This window comes from Rhinolophus sinicus, linkage group LG02, assembly GCF_036562045.2.
Source record: "Rhinolophus sinicus isolate RSC01 linkage group LG02, ASM3656204v1, whole genome shotgun sequence".
Classification (NCBI taxonomy): Eukaryota; Metazoa; Chordata; class Mammalia; order Chiroptera; family Rhinolophidae; genus Rhinolophus; species Rhinolophus sinicus.
The window spans coordinates 4,181,548-4,198,396 of NC_133752.1; the positions used below are offsets into that span (position 1 = coordinate 4,181,548).

The 16,849-nt window shown below is 52.3% G+C and overlaps 1 protein-coding gene across 3 annotated transcripts in view; it reads left to right on the top strand.

The window, feature by feature from the left end:
• Nucleotides 1-16,317, top strand: part of CRMP1 (collapsin response mediator protein 1) — a 50,627-nt gene extending 34,310 nt beyond the window's left edge. For all 3 annotated transcript variants that reach the window (XM_074321132.1, XM_074321138.1, XM_074321141.1), the window contains exons 7-14: nucleotides 1,843-1,911; nucleotides 3,133-3,253; nucleotides 5,822-5,978; nucleotides 9,470-9,611; nucleotides 10,189-10,359; nucleotides 12,282-12,461; nucleotides 13,508-13,673; nucleotides 15,310-16,317. In XM_074321132.1, the coding sequence (XP_074177233.1) occupies nucleotides 1,843-1,911; nucleotides 3,133-3,253; nucleotides 5,822-5,978; nucleotides 9,470-9,611; nucleotides 10,189-10,359; nucleotides 12,282-12,461; nucleotides 13,508-13,673; nucleotides 15,310-15,401 (1,098 nt within the window). In that variant the 3' untranslated portion in view covers nucleotides 15,402-16,317. The remainder of the gene's footprint in view (nucleotides 1-1,842; nucleotides 1,912-3,132; nucleotides 3,254-5,821; nucleotides 5,979-9,469; nucleotides 9,612-10,188; nucleotides 10,360-12,281; nucleotides 12,462-13,507; nucleotides 13,674-15,309) is intronic.
• The last annotated feature ends 532 nt before the right edge of the window (nucleotides 16,318-16,849 follow it).

Sequence of the window (16,849 nt, forward strand, 5' to 3'; positions counted from 1 at the left end):
TAGTTTGCTCATCTGTACAGAGTGGGTAACCTGCCTGCCCTGTGAACCTTGGACGGTTTGGTACCTGGTGTAATCCATGAGGAGACGGGGGAGTCTCTTAGAAGTCACCTACCACACACATCTCAGTTTTGTCTGGTTTTGAGCGTCATAAAAATGGAGCCATACAGTACGTGCTCGTTCGTCTGGCTTTCTTTGCTCAGTACCAGGTGTGTGGGATTCATCCCCATTGTTACACGAAGCCATAGCTTTTTTTTTTTTCACAGCCATGTAGAATTCTACTGCATGACTATATCACCGTTTCTTCTCCAGATGGTGGGTATTTCGATAGTTTCGAACTTGGGGCTATTACATATAAAACTTCTGTGAATGTTCTGGTTCAGTGTTTTGCTAAACATATGTTCCTATTTTTGCTAGTTTGTCTCTAGGAGCAGAATTCCTGGGGGATGGACATGCACTGTTAGCTTTAGTAATTACTGCTAAACAGTTTTTCAGGAGGTACTAACTTCCACCCCAGCAGCGGTGTGTGAGAAGACCCGTTTGGAGCCCCCAGTTCTTAAGCTTTGCCTCAGGGCCTTCTTAACTTTCCTCACGGCCAACTTAATATTTCGTTCTCTCGGCTCCCATAAGTCTGTTACCTCTGCACTTCTGCTTTTCAGCCTCCGAAATTTTGTTTCTGTTGTCTTCTCTGCATTCTCTTGGCTTTTGTGTACCTTTTCTGTCACGTTGGTGGCGTTTCAAAACGGAGCGAAAATCGTGCAGGCGTTCAGTGCTTGATCTTTAACTAAAAACCCTGCTCCAGTCTTTCTGTGATTTGTGCTTTCGTCCCATTGTGTCATTTTCGTCCTCCCTCCCTTCTTCCCCTTCCTTTCTCCCTTTTCCTACCTTCCTTCCAACAGAAGTAGTAACTGACGTTTAAACAATCTTGCACAAAGAGCTCTCCACATCATAAAATCGTTTTGCAAACAGTTTGCAAAAATGCTTGTAAACATCGTCTTCCGTCGCTGAAATTATTCCGCTGTTTACTTAGCTCCACCTCCACCATTAGACCTTGAAATTATTTCCAGTTTATGTTCCTATCATAAGCTCAAGGTTAATAACCATAGATGTGGTGGGAATTGTGATTTTTTTTTTTTGAGAAATTAAAGCATTCCTGGGGTGAGAAAATCTTGGATTTGAATCTGGGTCATTAGCTCAGGGAACCATTTCAAGGTCATATGATCAACTTGAGGAGTGGAGGTTTCCTCCTAGCAAAGCAGGTACCAGGAAGAGGGAACTAGTGGAGGTAATGAGGGCTGGCTGCCAAGTGACGAGGTCTGACTCCACATGAGGTGCTGTGCAGGCGTCTCACACACGCTGCCTCATTGAATCACTATGGCAACCCTGGGGCGCGGGCACTGTTGTCCCCCATCTGAAGAAGAGAAGACTGAGGCTTGATCTATCGTCCAGGTCACAGAGATGGTCAGTCCTGCAGCGGACGCCCACATCCATGCAACACCAAGACCAGTGTCCTTCCCAAGGACAGCCGTGCAGCAGAGGCTCAGGCACTGGGAGGATGGGAGTGGTCTTTGTAGCTCATTTCTTCTCCCCCTGCTTCCTCTGGCTGGTCCCAGGGGATTGCACAGAGAGCAGGCGTGGGGGTCGATATCCAGGGCTGCAGAGGTGGGGAAGGAGGGCAGGTGAGGTGGAGGGAGCAGGGGACACTGGGTGGCCCCCAGCCCAAGTTCGACCCTGCAGACCACTCACGCACGCCCTGGCCCCAGCTGCCCGTCTGTCTAACGGGGTTGGAGGACCGGCCGGTGTTGGCCCTGCTGTTCCACGACAGCTGACTCCTTGTTCTTGTAGGAACAAAAGCGTATCTTAGCGATGGGCATCACGGGCCCGGAAGGCCACGCGCTGAGCAGACCTGAGGAGGTAAAGCGCCTGCACTTGCTGGGACTGACCTTGTGGGGCTCACGGTGCTGGTCCAGCGGGAACAGCCCCGCCAGAGCCCCATCTGCCCCCGTCCCCCCACCAAGCCAACCAGCACATGGTCCTCCCCGATCTGCCCTCCGACTCGGAGCCCTGGGGGGCTGCAGGCCAATCGGAGGAACCAGGAGAGGCTCTGCCTCCAGGGCCAGAAACTTCACACCAAGGCCCTGGGGACACTTCAGTGTGCAAACTGGACAGGGCTCCTTCCCAAGGACTTTTTGTATTAGGTAATAGGGAAGTGGAGCCACGTGTCCCAGGCCTAACGCCTACGAAACAGCTGCTCCTGCCCCTGCATGCTGCCCACTGTTCCCGAGACCTGAAATGATGAATTCCCTTGGGAGTGGCAGAGTGTGTGTGTGTGCCTGTGTGTGTGCGCGTGCACGTGTGTGTAGGGGGCACCGAGAAAGGCAAGCAGGTTGGGCATGGAGCAGGACGGGCGCCCTGGCATTGAGGATCTTTCCTGATGTCCTCATCAAACCGCGAACGGTCTCCCGGGCCCCCGCTGTGGGCCTGGCCCCGGGACACAGCACAGAGTTGGCTCCTCCCCCAGGGCAGCCCATCGAGCCCCGTGCTCCGCGTGTGAGCGCCACGGCCCCGGCTGGTTGCTCCTGGGCCCCGGTGAGATTAGGACGGACCCAGTGACAGTGTTCACAACCTTTATGTCATGTGGACGTTGCCTCCAGTGCCAGCCACGGGCAGCAGGACCATGTGTGGGGCGTCACCAGACTCTACGTTAAGAACAAAACAATACAAAACATAACTGGTCCTTTTGTTCAGGAGGCTCTGGTCTCCAGGGGCAGAGACCAAACCCAACAGCAGGCAGTTTCACCTGATGAATGAATGAATGAACAGCAGACACATGCGTTCATTTATGTCACGGACCATTTCATAGGCGTTTTGGTGCCTTATTCTGCCTAGTGTGTCCCCTTCTACATGCAGAATACCCCAAGCAGTGTAAGAACATAATTCTGCCTTCCAACCTTCTAACCAAATCCATGTTGACAATGTTTCCTGCCTTTTTTAAAAATCTCCTTCAGTGCAGTAGATTTCCCTCTGATCGCACTTACTTAAGGGAAGTGGAAGGGCTCTAATTCAGGGAACTCGGGGTGGGTGTTGGCTGCCCCCCTGCCCTCCCTCCTGTGACCCGTGGGTGTGTGTCCCCAGCTGGAGGCCGAGGCCGTGTTCCGGGCCATCACCATTGCCGGCCGGATCAACTGCCCCGTGTACATCACCAAGGTGATGAGCAAGAGCGCTGCAGACATCATCACCCTGGCCAGGAAGAGAGGTACGCAGCCCTGAGAAGGGGGTGCCCAGCAGGTTCCGGTTCGCTGGTGGGGCTGCTGCCCGGGCAGACACACCGCCTGTAGCCCCACGGGCCTGCTGCACATTTTGAAAGGGGAGGATGAGATGGTGGAATATGAAATGTGCGTTTGGTTTTAGGTTTGATTCCTGGGTGCCATGTGCCATGAGTAACCTTGGGGAAGTTGTGTTGGAGCCTCCTTTGTAGCTGGGGCGTTTATCTGGGGTCGGAAGAGACAGTGTTTTAAAGAGCTTTGTGGACATTAACAGTCTCTCCTGGGTTTCACATCAGGTTAGTGAGGGAGCTGGGGCTGCATCAGCTCTTGGACCCTGCTGCCCTCTTTCCGGCCCTCTCCCTGGGCACGTCATCCTGGGCCCCCTGTCTCGGGCCCCATGGTGGGTGCCTGCACCCAGGGTCCACCGTGGGGCCCACACAGAGTCTCGGCTGCAGGTGGAGAAGGAGGAAGGTATTTTTCCAGAGCCAGAGGGTCTGGGGGCAGCCCCTGTGCTGGACATCAGGGGCGTACAGTCCAGGAAGTCAGCTGCCCAGCTCTAAGACGGATGCGCTACTTAACCTCTTGGAGCTTCCATTGCCTCCGCTCTAAACAGACCTGCTGGGCTCATGGACGTGAAGTGCTCGGCTGGCAGAGTCCTTGGTGGGTCCCCAGGAGTCCCTTCCCAGCTCCATGTCAGCCATTCACTTCCTGTCATGGCTGCCTCATCTCTCAAGTGGGGCCCGCCGTGCCAGGCTGCCTGCCTCACCAAGGGCTGCGGGCTGAGGCCTCAGCTGGGTGTACTCGACTGGCCTGGTGGCTTCTCAGCAGGAGACTCAGAGGAGGGACCGGGTGTCGTCCCCAGGCCTTGACAGTGAGGTCCACAGTCCCCAACCCCCAGCAGACCAAGAACGAAGAAAGATGCCCAGAGCAGCCTTCCTTCCCAAAGTCGGGGAGAGGAGCACGGATGGAGGAAGTGGGCAGTGCTCGTTACACAAAGATAGCAGCCAGAATCCTTTCCATGGTGGACATTCAGCAAGGACACTCACCACCCAGACAAAACCAGCCCCGTGCACTGAGTCTTGTGAGGCAGTGGGTGGGTAGAGAAGGCCAGGTAGAAACAAACAACCACCATTACTGAGCGTCCACCAGACTCCATGTACATTACGTTCCTGATTCTCACAGGAACCCTATATGGGAAGTGTTACAAGCTCTATTTAACAAAAAGTTGATAATATATTTCATTGAACCAAATATATTCAAAACATGTAATCAATATAAAAAATATTAGGTATTATGCATTCTTTTTTCTGCATTGTCATCAAAATCCAGTGTGTATTTCACACTTACAGTGAGTACATCTCAGTTCAGACCAACCCCAACTTCAAGTGCTTCAAGGTGGCTGCCATATTGGAAGTGGCTTTAGCCCCAATGACCTTGTTTTAGTCTTTTTAAGGGAAAGCTGACCATTAACAGGATTTTATAGGGAGTGCTCTGGTAGAGCACAGCTCACTTAGGTTTAGGTCCATTTTAGAGATAAGGAAACTGAGGCTCAGGGAAGTTACAGGCGTGTGGGAGCAGTAGCTGGTGTGCAGGGGAGTCGAGCATGCAGGCCCTAGACTTAAGGGGGCCACTTGCCACATGTTGGCTATTTCCATTTCAATTTCAAGTAAAATTAGATGCAATATTTAAGTTCGTTGTTCAGTGACACGAGCCACATTTCACATGCTCAAGAGCCACATGTGTCTGGTGGCTGCTGTCTCAGATGGCGCAGATGCAAAACGCACTACTGGACCACTGCTCCAGAGCCCAAAGTCCGCCTCCCACTTGGGCTGGTGGCCTTGGCGTGGCCGCAGTACTGTGGGCCATATCCCCCCTATTTGTCTTTCATGCAGAGATTGTTACTGGGAAGCCCTGAGACTCTGCCTCTGGGCTTTTGTTCTGGCAGAAGCACATCTGCCCCCCCCCCCCAGAAGGAGGGTGGAGTTTCTGGAAAATGGATGCTGGGGAAACAGGGGGTTGATGTGCAGCCCAGCCCCCGGTCCTGGGAGTGGGACGCCTCTGAGGCATGTCACAGTCTCCTAGACGTCCCCATGCACTGAGCTGCAGGTGCTTACAGCTGCGACTCGATAACTCACCTTTTCTTGTCTCCCATGTCACTTCCTCAGTCACAAACCAGTGTATCCTGGAATCACCTCCCAAATATAACACTTGAACTTGGGTCCTTACTCGAAGATCTGCTTCTGGCAGAACCCAAACAGACAGCAGGTCATGTCTCTGTGCCTCAGTTGACCAGTCTATAAAAGGAGATAATAGTCCTACCCCAGTACTAACAGCGTTAATGACCAAAAGCTTGCTGAGCGAGTCAGCTGGTGCTGAGTGCCTGGGGGCTGGGGGGTCTCTGGGGGCGGGGGTGTGGTGCAGCCTGGGAGAAGCGTGGACGATTCATTGCCTCTGGCCAGTCTCATTCTCAGGGCTCAGAGATCCTCTACTTCTGTGCATCAGCCTCTCCCTTGAGAGACCATTCACTCTTAACCACGTGTTTGTGTTTGTCCCACAAGGCCCCCTCGTTTTTGGAGAGCCCATTGCTGCCAGCCTGGGGACGGACGGCACCCATTACTGGAGCAAGAACTGGGCCAAGGCGGCGGCATTCGTGACGTCCCCTCCCCTCAGCCCGGACCCCACCACGCCTGACTACTTGACCTCCTTACTGGCCTGGTGAGAGCTGGGGCGGGGGTTCTGGGGCGGACGGTTGAAGAGTGGGAAGCCCAGGCCGGGTCAGACGCACCGTGGGGGAGGCCTGGGGCTGGATGCTCGGAGTCCTCAGAACAGACCTTGGGACTGTTCACAACAGGCCTCCAGGGGCCTGAGGGTCCATTTTATTCAACAGACCATTCGCTGTTCCATTCACATTTCCTGACCACCTCCTCTTCACTCAGCAACTATTTCAGTGCCAACTGAGTGCCAGGTGCTAGGACATACTGGGGAGCACCCAGGATTAGGAATGAGAGACCAGGAATCAAATCCTGCCTCATCCGCTAATTGGTTGTGTCACTCTGGGCACATCATACAACCTGGAATATCTGTCTCTCTGCCTCGGTTCACTCATGCGTAAAGTGGGGGTAATATAGTACCTACCGCAGAGCTGGTTATGAGACAATGTGGGTAAAAGGCCTGGACTTTAGGGTTCACTAAGTGGCCACTATGCTGTGCTGTGCTACGTGCACACGGTAGGAGCACAGCCACTTTAGTCCCTTACCTGCTATTAGCCAGTGTGAGGAAAGAACTCTGCAGGCCACAGTGCAGGCTGCTTTGGAAGCAGAGATGCATGCTCAGAACTGGGAGACGTGTAGAAGGCTTCATGGAGGAGGTGACCTCAGGCCTGGAGCTCAGGAATGAGTAGGAGTTTGCATGATGGGTGAGCGTAAGATGGGGCTTCTCATCAGAAGAAACTGCAGGGGCCGAGGGTGCAAACCCACATGGAAATCTTTCCTCCGAGCGGCGCAGAAGCCCTGGACTTGCACAGCCACCAGCTTACTCACCACCTACAGCCCGATGTCTGGTGGGCAGCTGCCAGTCCAGAACGAACTCCAGGTCTTCCCCACAGAGACTGCTCCACAGTCTTGCGCGTGCCAGGGAACGGCAGGACACGGACCAAGGGCCCTGGAATCTGGCCACTTCGCACCCCCTTGGCCATGGCCGTCCTGGCTCAGGCTGTCGTCATCTCTCCTGACAGGCCTTTCCGTTTCCATCCTGCCCCTCCCACACCCCCACCGTGTCAGTCTGTTCCCAGCAGGCGCCCAGATATTTTAAAACCTAAATCAGACCAAGCTCCCTCTCATCTCTCAGATCTCCCAGAGTGAAGCCTGGGTTCCACAATGTCCCGCAGGCCGTCCCCCCGAAGCTGCTCTGGCCCTCCTCTCCCCCACCCCCTCGGTCCAGCCCACTGGCCTCATGCTAAGTATGCCCCTGCCCAGCACTCGTTTCTAGGATGTCTCGTGCTTTGCTCCTCTGCTGTCTTCAGGTCTTGGCTGGAAGACGACTCCTCGGTGACAGGTTTTGATCACCCTCTTTACAATGGCAGCCCCAGCCTTCCCCAGCATACCCTGCCCCCCTATCCCCCCACACACACTTTGTTTTAATTCCTAACATGCATTCTCGTGACTCACCACATGGTCCCGACCCCCAGCCCTCACTAGTGAACACAGGGATTTCGTCTGTTTCTGCTCATAGATGCAGCCCCATGGCTTAAACCGTGCCAGGCCCACAGGACGTGTGCACGCACCCTGGTGGAGCAGACGAGTGCATGTCACGGGTGAATGTATTTCTGTACATCTAGAGGGTGGCAGACATGCCCCGGGGCTCCGAGTTGGAGGATGGCCTCTGCCTCTGCTGTTTCGCCTCATAAAATAGTGCTGCCCTCAGTCCATGGACTCAGGTGTCCGGTTCCGGGCTCCGAATATAGCAAAGGGGATTGTCTCAAAAGCCTGAGGGGATGAACAAGCAAACCCACTCAACTGGGTCACGTTGCTGCAACCGTTGAGGAGCATTTTGTGCCGTGAGCACTGCTCATAAACAGCAGCCAGGCCCAACACCAACAGCTGACATGGTAAGAAGACCAGTGTCAGCACACGTCACGGTCCCCGGTGAGCTTGTGCAGCTCCAAGGCCAGGGACGTGAGCGTCCTCCCACTGTGAACACCCCTGACTCTGAGGCCCGCGGGCACATGCTGGAGCTGTGAATGTTACGCACTCGTTTCTATGTTCATTTATCCATCCACACATCCATCCATTTATTTATTGGCTGCACTCAGCTTTTTTTCTTTGTTTTCAACACGGAGATAAGATTCAGCATGCAGCCCGCTTTACAGAGAAGAGGTAGAGGATGGAGGAGGAGGAAGGGAGTCAGTGTATTTGGCGCCTGCCTGCCGTGTGCTAGGCGTGTGCTAGGCGTGTGCTAGGCGTGTGCTAGGCGTGTGCTAGGCGTGTGCTAGGCGTGTGCTAGGCGTGTGCTAGGCGTGTGCTAGGCGAGTCCAGGATTAGCTCTTTTGCTCCTCATGGTCCTGGATGGGAGGTTCCATTCTCTCCATTTTGTACAGGAAGAAAAGAAGGGGTGGCTTGCTTAGCCTGGAGGGGCCTGAGCCAGGATTTACCGCATTTTGCTATGTATACTGTACACTTTTTTGCCCAAATTTGTGAGGGAAACATAAGGATACTCATTACACATGGGTAGTACTAATTTTGAATCTATATAAATGGTTTTAATTCTTTTATTGATGCTTATGAGTTAAAAGTGTAAATCGAGAAATCAGTAACGATATCCGTATGCAAAATAACACCCTGGAATACGATGATCAGTTTTGTTGAACGTATGATGCACTTGCATTGAAATGTCGGCCACTGATGCAACGAAATGAAACGAAGAGCCCAGTATAGTTATCCACAGAGTAAGTGACTGACGTGGTAAGATAGGTGATGCCCGACCTTATTACCAAAGGGTGAGCAACACAACATTTCTTTTCGTACATTTTAGGTGGGAGCTAGCAATCTAGATGATATTTTTACAAAAATTATTGGAAAATCCCTTGGAAAATTAAAATGAAAGATTTTTTTCCCTGACCGTTTGGGCCGAAAATGTGGGTGTGCCTGATACATGGGAGCACATTATACACGGCAAAATATAGTCATAGCAGGTGTGTGGGATGTGCAAAGCCAAAGCGCATCAAAGCAGGCAGTTCAGGGATTCAGTGAGATTGAAGGAAGCAGAGTCACCAGTTGGCTTCCTCACCTTCTGCTCCCCCAGCTCCTTTCTCAACGCAGAGAATGCAGCCATCCTCCAACCACCCACATCACCTTGGGGGCCCTCTGGGCTCTCCAGACCCAGTGGTCCCCGATCACAGCATCTTAGGGCAGGATACCCTGGCACCTCTTCTGGTCAGATCCCTCTCTTCCAGGTGAAGAGGAGCCCACCTGGGGAGCCTTACACAGGGCAGAGTGGAGGCTGCCCAGGGCTCCTCCCAGGGTTCAACAAGACACCCAAGGCCACTGGGCCTCCCGATGTCACTCACTAATGCCCAGGATGTGCCTTAAAACCTTCTCCCCACCGTCTCTCTGGGGCTTTAGGTTCCAGCCTGTGCTGGGTGTCTGAAGTTGGGCTGCCCTTCAACCTGAACTCAGGTCTGAACCCCACCTTGTTTTCGTCCTTGTCAGTGGAGACCTGCAGGTGACTGGCAGCGGCCACTGTCCCTACAGCACTGCCCAGAAGGCAGTGGGCAAGGATAACTTCACTCTGATCCCTGAGGGTGTCAATGGGATAGAGGAGCGGATGACGGTCGTCTGGGACAAGGCGGTGGTAAGGCAGCACCCCATCGGACCCCCCAGGAACCTCCTAGAAGCACTCCACCCGGTCCATCAAAAGCCAGCGCTTTATGCACTGCTGGTTCTTAACTCTCCTTCCTTTCTCCCTTTAAGACTGAAGCAAAGTACATCAGGAGGGGCCATGAGAAAACGTGTGACGCTTAAGAAAGTGGCACAAGTCCTGTGGAGTCCTCTGCACTCACAGATGTGACAGGAATGTGTCCCTTACTCTTTAAGGATGATGCATATTTTGGTTTTAACCACATTTTAGTTTCTGTAAAGATGACTTTTCACTGACTTGAAGCCCAGGGTTTTTTTCTATTAAACTTGGACCCAGAGACACTGACACGGTGCTCTAGTGGCCGTTGGGCAAATGTCAGCCTGCCTGTGAGCGGTTGCATTCCCGCTGTGGTAAGGCCAGCCCTGCTGCTCTCTCAGGAGGGCCTGTGTTCAGCTGGGGAGAGGGGAGAACTGTCTCCTCGCAAGGACTCCAGCCGCCAGGTGTAGGGTTGCGTCTCTGTCCTTCCCACCCAGTTGTGGGTGCTTCTCTCATCGGTGCATCTTACCTTCAGGCGACCGGCAAAATGGATGAGAACCAGTTTGTCGCTGTCACCAGCACCAATGCAGCCAAGATCTTTAACCTGTACCCCAGGAAAGGGCGGATTGCCGTGGGCTCGGATGCCGACGTGGTCATCTGGGACCCCGACAAGGTGAAGACCATAACAGCCAAGAGCCACAAGTCGGTAAGTCCTGGGTGTTTTGTGACGCTCCTGGTTTGGATAAGTGATGCTTCCTTTGCGATCATTTTAGAAACCTCTGGTTAAAAATGACTGATGAAGTTTCCAGCCAGGGTGTGATCTGATATCTGGAATGACTCGGTCTTTCAAATTTCTTGACTAGTTGGAGAGATTGGGTTGGAACAGGCTTGGTATCCCTGCTGTATGAGCATGCGTTCTTTCTGTCTCTGTCATTCTGGTCTCTCTCTCTCTCTCTCTCTCTCTCTCTCTCTCTCTCTCTCTCTCTCCTGCCGAGATTCTCAGGCTCAGAGAGGGGAAGTACGATGTCCATGATTCTTTCTCCAATTTAGTTATCAAGCTGGAGAGGTAGCTCAGAAACCTCCTGCTTTCGTTTTATATCCACTGCTGACGCAACAAAGGAAAGCGTTGGCCCTGAAGCACACTGTATGTGCACAGCCCCGGGTTCACACTGTCCCGTGGTCAGACCCCACACCTATGGTGGCAGATTATGTCCGTGCTTTGTATCTTACATGCCCTGGACGTCTTCGCTCATCCAGCAAACCTAAGGATGCAGAGAGACCTAAGATACCCATACCAAGAACCTAATAAACAGAACAGTATGCAAAAACGCAAACAGGGACCCAAGAAGAAATATGCAAATGGTTTCTGTTCATTTAAAAACAGACCCAGTCTCACTTATTATTAACCAGAAGCAAATCACGACAGATGCTCTTTTTCACCCATGCTAGTGACTGAGACGCAGGGGGCGTGGTCGGCCGCAGGTGTGGTCAGCCGGTGGGAGGCAGGCAGGCCAGCTCACAGAGTTTTGTTGACGAGGATCGAAACTGGTGCCACCGTTTGGGAGGGTGCATCTGCCAAAGGCAAAATCTGTTTACTCTTTGGCCCCAAATTTGACATCTAGAAAGATGTCCACACGTGCCGGTGGACACATGAAAGTGTGTTTCAGCATGGTGTTTAGCAAAGGCAGGGAAAGGACCTGGTTGTCCGTCCCCGGAACTGCGTAAGTAGATGGTCATCCATCCCCATGATGGAGTATAGTACAGCAGCTGAAAGAATGCTAACATGTTAAAAACATTTTTAAGCCATGTACATGTGCTGACACAGAACAGAGCTAGGTGAAAACTGTATAGAGCGCCTGTCATTATGCATGCACCGAAAATACCTGGGGGCAGATGAATCTGTTTGAGGCATGTGTCTCAGTCTGAGGTGGAAGAGAGAGCTTCTTTTTAAAAATCACTTATCTTTTGTTTCTTTTGATTTTTTTAAAAATATGTATATACATGACCTGCTTTTAAAATAATCAATAGCTAGGGCTAGTTATATTACTTTAGGAGTAATGAAAAGAATGTGTATTTTTAAGGAAATGTTTCGTCTTTCAAATTAGCAAAAAAGAAAGAAAGAAAATGTAAAAGTGACCTTACCAATGCCGGAGGGGATTTCATAGACATGAAATCTTGACGTGCCTCTCCCCGGCTGCAGATATAATGTCAACTAGTCTGATGCCTTCTGAATGTAATTTGATTATGTGCAAAGAATGCCTTCAAAAAGCTCACATCCCTTGACCCATAATTTAATTTTAGAAAACTATCCTAATGAAAATACATGTTTTTGTTTAAGACACAAAAATGTCTGTTAGTGTCAGAGCAGCCATGTTGCCTAACTCAGGGGGCCCCCCATTCACCCTCATGATGCCTCAGATGATATTAGTTTGATTATATGAAACCACCCTCAACTTAAATGCCCAACAGCAAGGGGCTGGGTTTGCAAATGAAAGAGGATGCTGGAGTATTAGCTGCTCAGAGAGCAGAGCTGCTGGCACCGCCCGTGACCGCCCGCGGTTAAGCGGGACCCCTGCACAACCATGTGCCGTGCAGGCCGCTGTAACAGCATGCTGTTCTCGCCTGCAGGCCGTGGAGTACAACATCTTCGAGGGCATGGAGTGCCACGGCTCCCCGCTGGTGGTCATCAGCCAGGGCAAGATTGTCTTCGAGGACGGCAACAGCAGCGTGGACAGGGGCACGGGCCGCTTCATCCCGCGGAAGCCTTTCCCTGAGTATCTCTACCAGCGCGTCAGAATCAGGAACAAGGTGCGTGGGTCTGGTGTCCGTCATGTGCGGCACTCAACAGAGGTCACAGCTGGGCGAGCCTCTCGTGGCTCACGTGTCACACATGAGCAGTGACACTGCCCTGCCTGCGTCTCAGGGCTACGGTAGCTACCAGATCACGGAGGTCGCAGGGCTTTGCAAAGTGTAAAGGGGTGTGTACGTGTGGGGATGGGGGGGTCTGGGTGAAACTGACCAGGGTGCCCATCACGCACGTGTCAGAGTCCTCGCCACCCCTGTGTGAGGTGTCATGAGCCTCTTGCAGATCAGAAGCCTGGTGCTCGAAGCAGGGAGGGACTGACTAGCGTCACACAGCTGGGAAAGCTCTGACACTGTAGGCATTGCCGTTTTGATAAAAATAAACAGCCTCTAGCGAACTTGAGGGCTGGCAGCGCTGCATCTAGATGCCCTTCAGGTCGCCCTCTTCTTCCCTTCCCTCCCCTTCCTTCCTGCACCTTTCCCCCTCTCTTTCCTTGAAGAGTCTTAGCACTCACTCCCGAGGTCAAATGGCGTGGAGCAAGCTGGGTCCCGTTTCCAGTCCAGCTCAGAGGAGGAAGCTCATGCTGCAGATAAACTCCCACCTGTGGTCCATTGTCTTCCCTAACTGGGGGGGGCCTTTCCGTCACCATTGCAACCTGCTCCCCACACTGCAGGGCTGGTGTTTGCCAGAGAGACCAGCTTGTGTGTGTATGTGTGTGACGTGTGTGTGTATGTGCGTGCACATGTGTTAATTGTGTATGTGTTTGTGCGCATGTCTTTATATGTGTGATGGATTGTGTGAATGCATGTGTGTGTGCATGTGTATATGTGGAGTGAGTGGGTGCCTGTGTGGTGTATGAACGAACGTTCATATGTATGTGTAGATGCATGTGGGGGTGTGGAGAGGCTACCTATGTGAGAGTGTGTGTGTGCGTGTGTGTGTGTGTGTGAGATACCTCAGGTCACACTCCTGCCCGCAGGGCTCCGGCCCGTCTGAACAGGAAGGCACACTTCACCTTGACCGTCAGTCGCCCTCCCCTCCCTGTGTTTAGGTTTCAGGATTGCAAGGGGTGCCCAGAGGCATGTACGACGGTCCTGTGTATGAGGTGCCAGCTACACCCAAATATGCAACGCCTGCTCCTTCTGCCAAATCCTCGCCTTCCAAACACCAGCCTCCGCCCATCAGAAACCTCCACCAGTCCAACTTCAGCTTATCGGGTAAGAGACGGCAGCAGCCGTCGCCCCACACCCACAGCGGGCCCTGGAGACCCCCACTCCTGGGGAGGCAGACCCACATGATGAGGAGACAACAGGGGAGTGTGGGACCCCTCCCCCACCAGGCGGGGCATTGTGGGTGGGGGGAGGGGCCCATGGGGCCACTTAGATACCTGACCCTGGTGTAGGAAGAGTCTTCCTGAAGACCAGCCCCGTGCTCGTCCTTAAGCGCACTTGGGGACGTTTTCACACTCTTATCCTCAAAGCTAAACGTGCAGCGTTGACGAGGAGTAGCCACTGTCTGCGGGTGTCTTCATGCACCCTGTCCAGTCTATTGCGGTTTATCACAGCACTGTCAGAACTCGTGACTCTTCTGCCTTCAGAAAACCCTGTATGTGGTGGTATTATTCCTGTGTCTTTAACGAGGAAATTAAGACCTCAAGGAATTCAGTGTGAAACTACCAGGACCTGGTGCTCAACAAATGTGTGGACAAAGGCGGAAGTTGACAGATCCCTCAGATTTTCCAAGGCCCCAGGGATATTTGTCTGCAATTTCACCTGATCGCCACACGAGGGCAGGCAGGCACTTGTTGGGGACAGTAACTTGGAATTTCGACTCAAAATGTTTGCGGTGTTAGCATGTGTTGTACGCTGTGCTACATTCTAGGAATATGGTGATGAATAAGACCCAGATGGGCAGCCCTCAGTCTGTTCTCAGGATCAGAAAAGTGTTTCTTGAAGGGCCAGATAGTAAATATTTTAGGCTGTGTGAGCCGAGCTATTACAGGATAGTATATTAAATGGCCATTTAAAATGCAACCATTTAAAAATGTAAGAACTGGTCTTAGATCTTCCCCACAACCTTCCTTCTTCCAGCATTATCCATTACTCACGATTTGTTCGTTTAATACATACTGAGCACCAGACACTGGGCTGGGTGCTGGAATTTAAAATCTTCATTTAACTACAGTGAGATTAGAGAATGCGTGGGGTTAGACTGGATGGTTGGTTTTGCAGAATTAAAACAAAAAATGCTGGCCCCCTGCCCCCATGCAGATGTGCCCATTGCAAATGAGGTGGGTGATTCCAGCTGAGTAGTTCACACACACGTGCGCTCCCAAGCACACCTTGCATAAAACACCTTAGGAGCACTGGGCTCTGCTGACTGGTTCTGTGTGTGTATTAGGCGTGTGGGGTTTGCAGACAAACTCGCTGATGCCAGAATCCTGGCTTCCCACCCTCTAGTTGCATCTCCCAAGAAATGTGAGCCGAGCTTCAAATGCCTCATCCATAAATTGGAGGTAGTATTGCTGTGTGCTCTAAATTGAACAAATGGTAAAGCACCCAGTATGTGCCCGAACACAGTAGGCATTTGTGTTTGTCCCCCCGTCTCAAGAACGTGAAGCCAGACAAGAAAGAGCTCACTAGGGTCAGGGCTGCAAGAGGGTGAGGTGACCCCAGGGCCCGCGGGGGCACAGAGGAGAAAGCAGTGAAGCCAGTGGGGGTCGGGGAGCCTTCCCCGAGGTGATCCCAGTCTGAGTGAAGATGAGGGCTCAACATCCCACAGGCCAGGGACGCAGCCCTCAGGAGCAGCAAGGGGAGCTGGTGACAGAAGTGACCGACTCTTAACCTCTTTCAGGTGCCCAGATAGACGACAACAACCCCAGGCGCACTGGCCACCGCATCGTAGCGCCCCCTGGCGGCCGCTCCAACATCACCAGCCTCGGTTGACCAAGGACGAGTGGATGAGCTAGAGTGAAGGATTCTGGGAGTAATGTCCGTCCCTTTCCCTGTCAGTGTTTTCGAAGCCCATAGTTTTATTTGGTACTGATGGGGGGACACATTCAATGATGTTCTCTCCTCTTTTGTTTAGGAAGACGTGGTACTAGTCTGGTATGTTTGCTTGGCGTTCCTTGCCCCACACGTGTGTGTTCATGCCGACTCCACCTCAGAGCATGGTGTCTTCATTGCCCTTAGTGAGCGCAGGTTCTAGCGTCATCTCGTACCGTCCCTTCACTTCCCACTCCCGAGCTCCATGATTCTTGAGTGGTTCCTTTGCACCCTTGTAGCTGTTCTAGGATAGTTGATGCATGTTACTAAGTTATGTATGCAAGTCTGTGAGTGCGTCTGACGGAATGTCACCGAGGACCGAGGTGGACACTGCCAAGACCTCAGGCCCGCAGGGCACCTCCAAAACTCTCAACACGAGATGTTTACTCATTGCCCCATCCCAAGTCTGTACTGGAGAGAAGCCTGCCCCGCCCCGCCCCGCCCCAGCAGGGAGCCTTCCACTGCTGGCAGAGAAATGTCAGCCATGTCCCGTGTTTGAAACCCTGGTCTCCGTGGCACTTGTCACTGGCCATGACGTCTTTCTGGTCTGTGTGTCCTTCCAGCCAGCCCTGGTTCATACTCAGAAAGGGGTCTCTCGTCCCAGGTAGGGCTGACGACGGTGGGGCGATGGCCGCTTCCAATTGCCCGTTTCCTTGTCTCTCTGAGAAGGTTGATGGGGCATTCAGATTTTTAAAGTTTTGTACAAAGTTTTCCTTTGTAATCACCCCCCATTTTTACTTAACAATTTACTTATTGTGGCTCTTATTTCTGAATTCAAAGCTTGTGAAAAAATAAAAGAAATGGCCCACCGGCCTGACTGGGGTGTTGCCATTTAAGTCTTTATCACGAGTTCTGTGCCCCAGACTGTGCCAAGCACAGTAGCTGGGCGGTGAGGGGTGGGGAAGGGTCCCCCAGCATGTGACCTGTGACAGTCCCATGGGCTAAGGAAGCTGGACACATAAGTAAACCGATTATCTTTGCAAGATCCCTGGAGACTGAGGCAGCCAGTGAGACTGGATGTGTACGGTCTGCGGTCGGAATGCCTCTGGGCCGAGGACCCATGTGACAAAAATAAAAGTGATTTCTATGCAAACCAGGTTCTCAAAATACTGCATGAAGGAAGCTTTGTTTGTGCAGAGTGAAACGTTGTATTTCACCACAAGAGGGAGCTGTTGGTTAATTTTGGGAATCCCGTTTAGGCTTGGCCGATGCTCTGAAGGTGTGTTCGCAAACCATGGATTACATCTTCTGTTCCAGAGCCGCTCTTTCCTAAGAGGGTTTAGTTTACGTTTTAAGAAATAACAATTCAGGTCATAAATGGTCCATAAAATCGCCGAGACAGTGGCTCC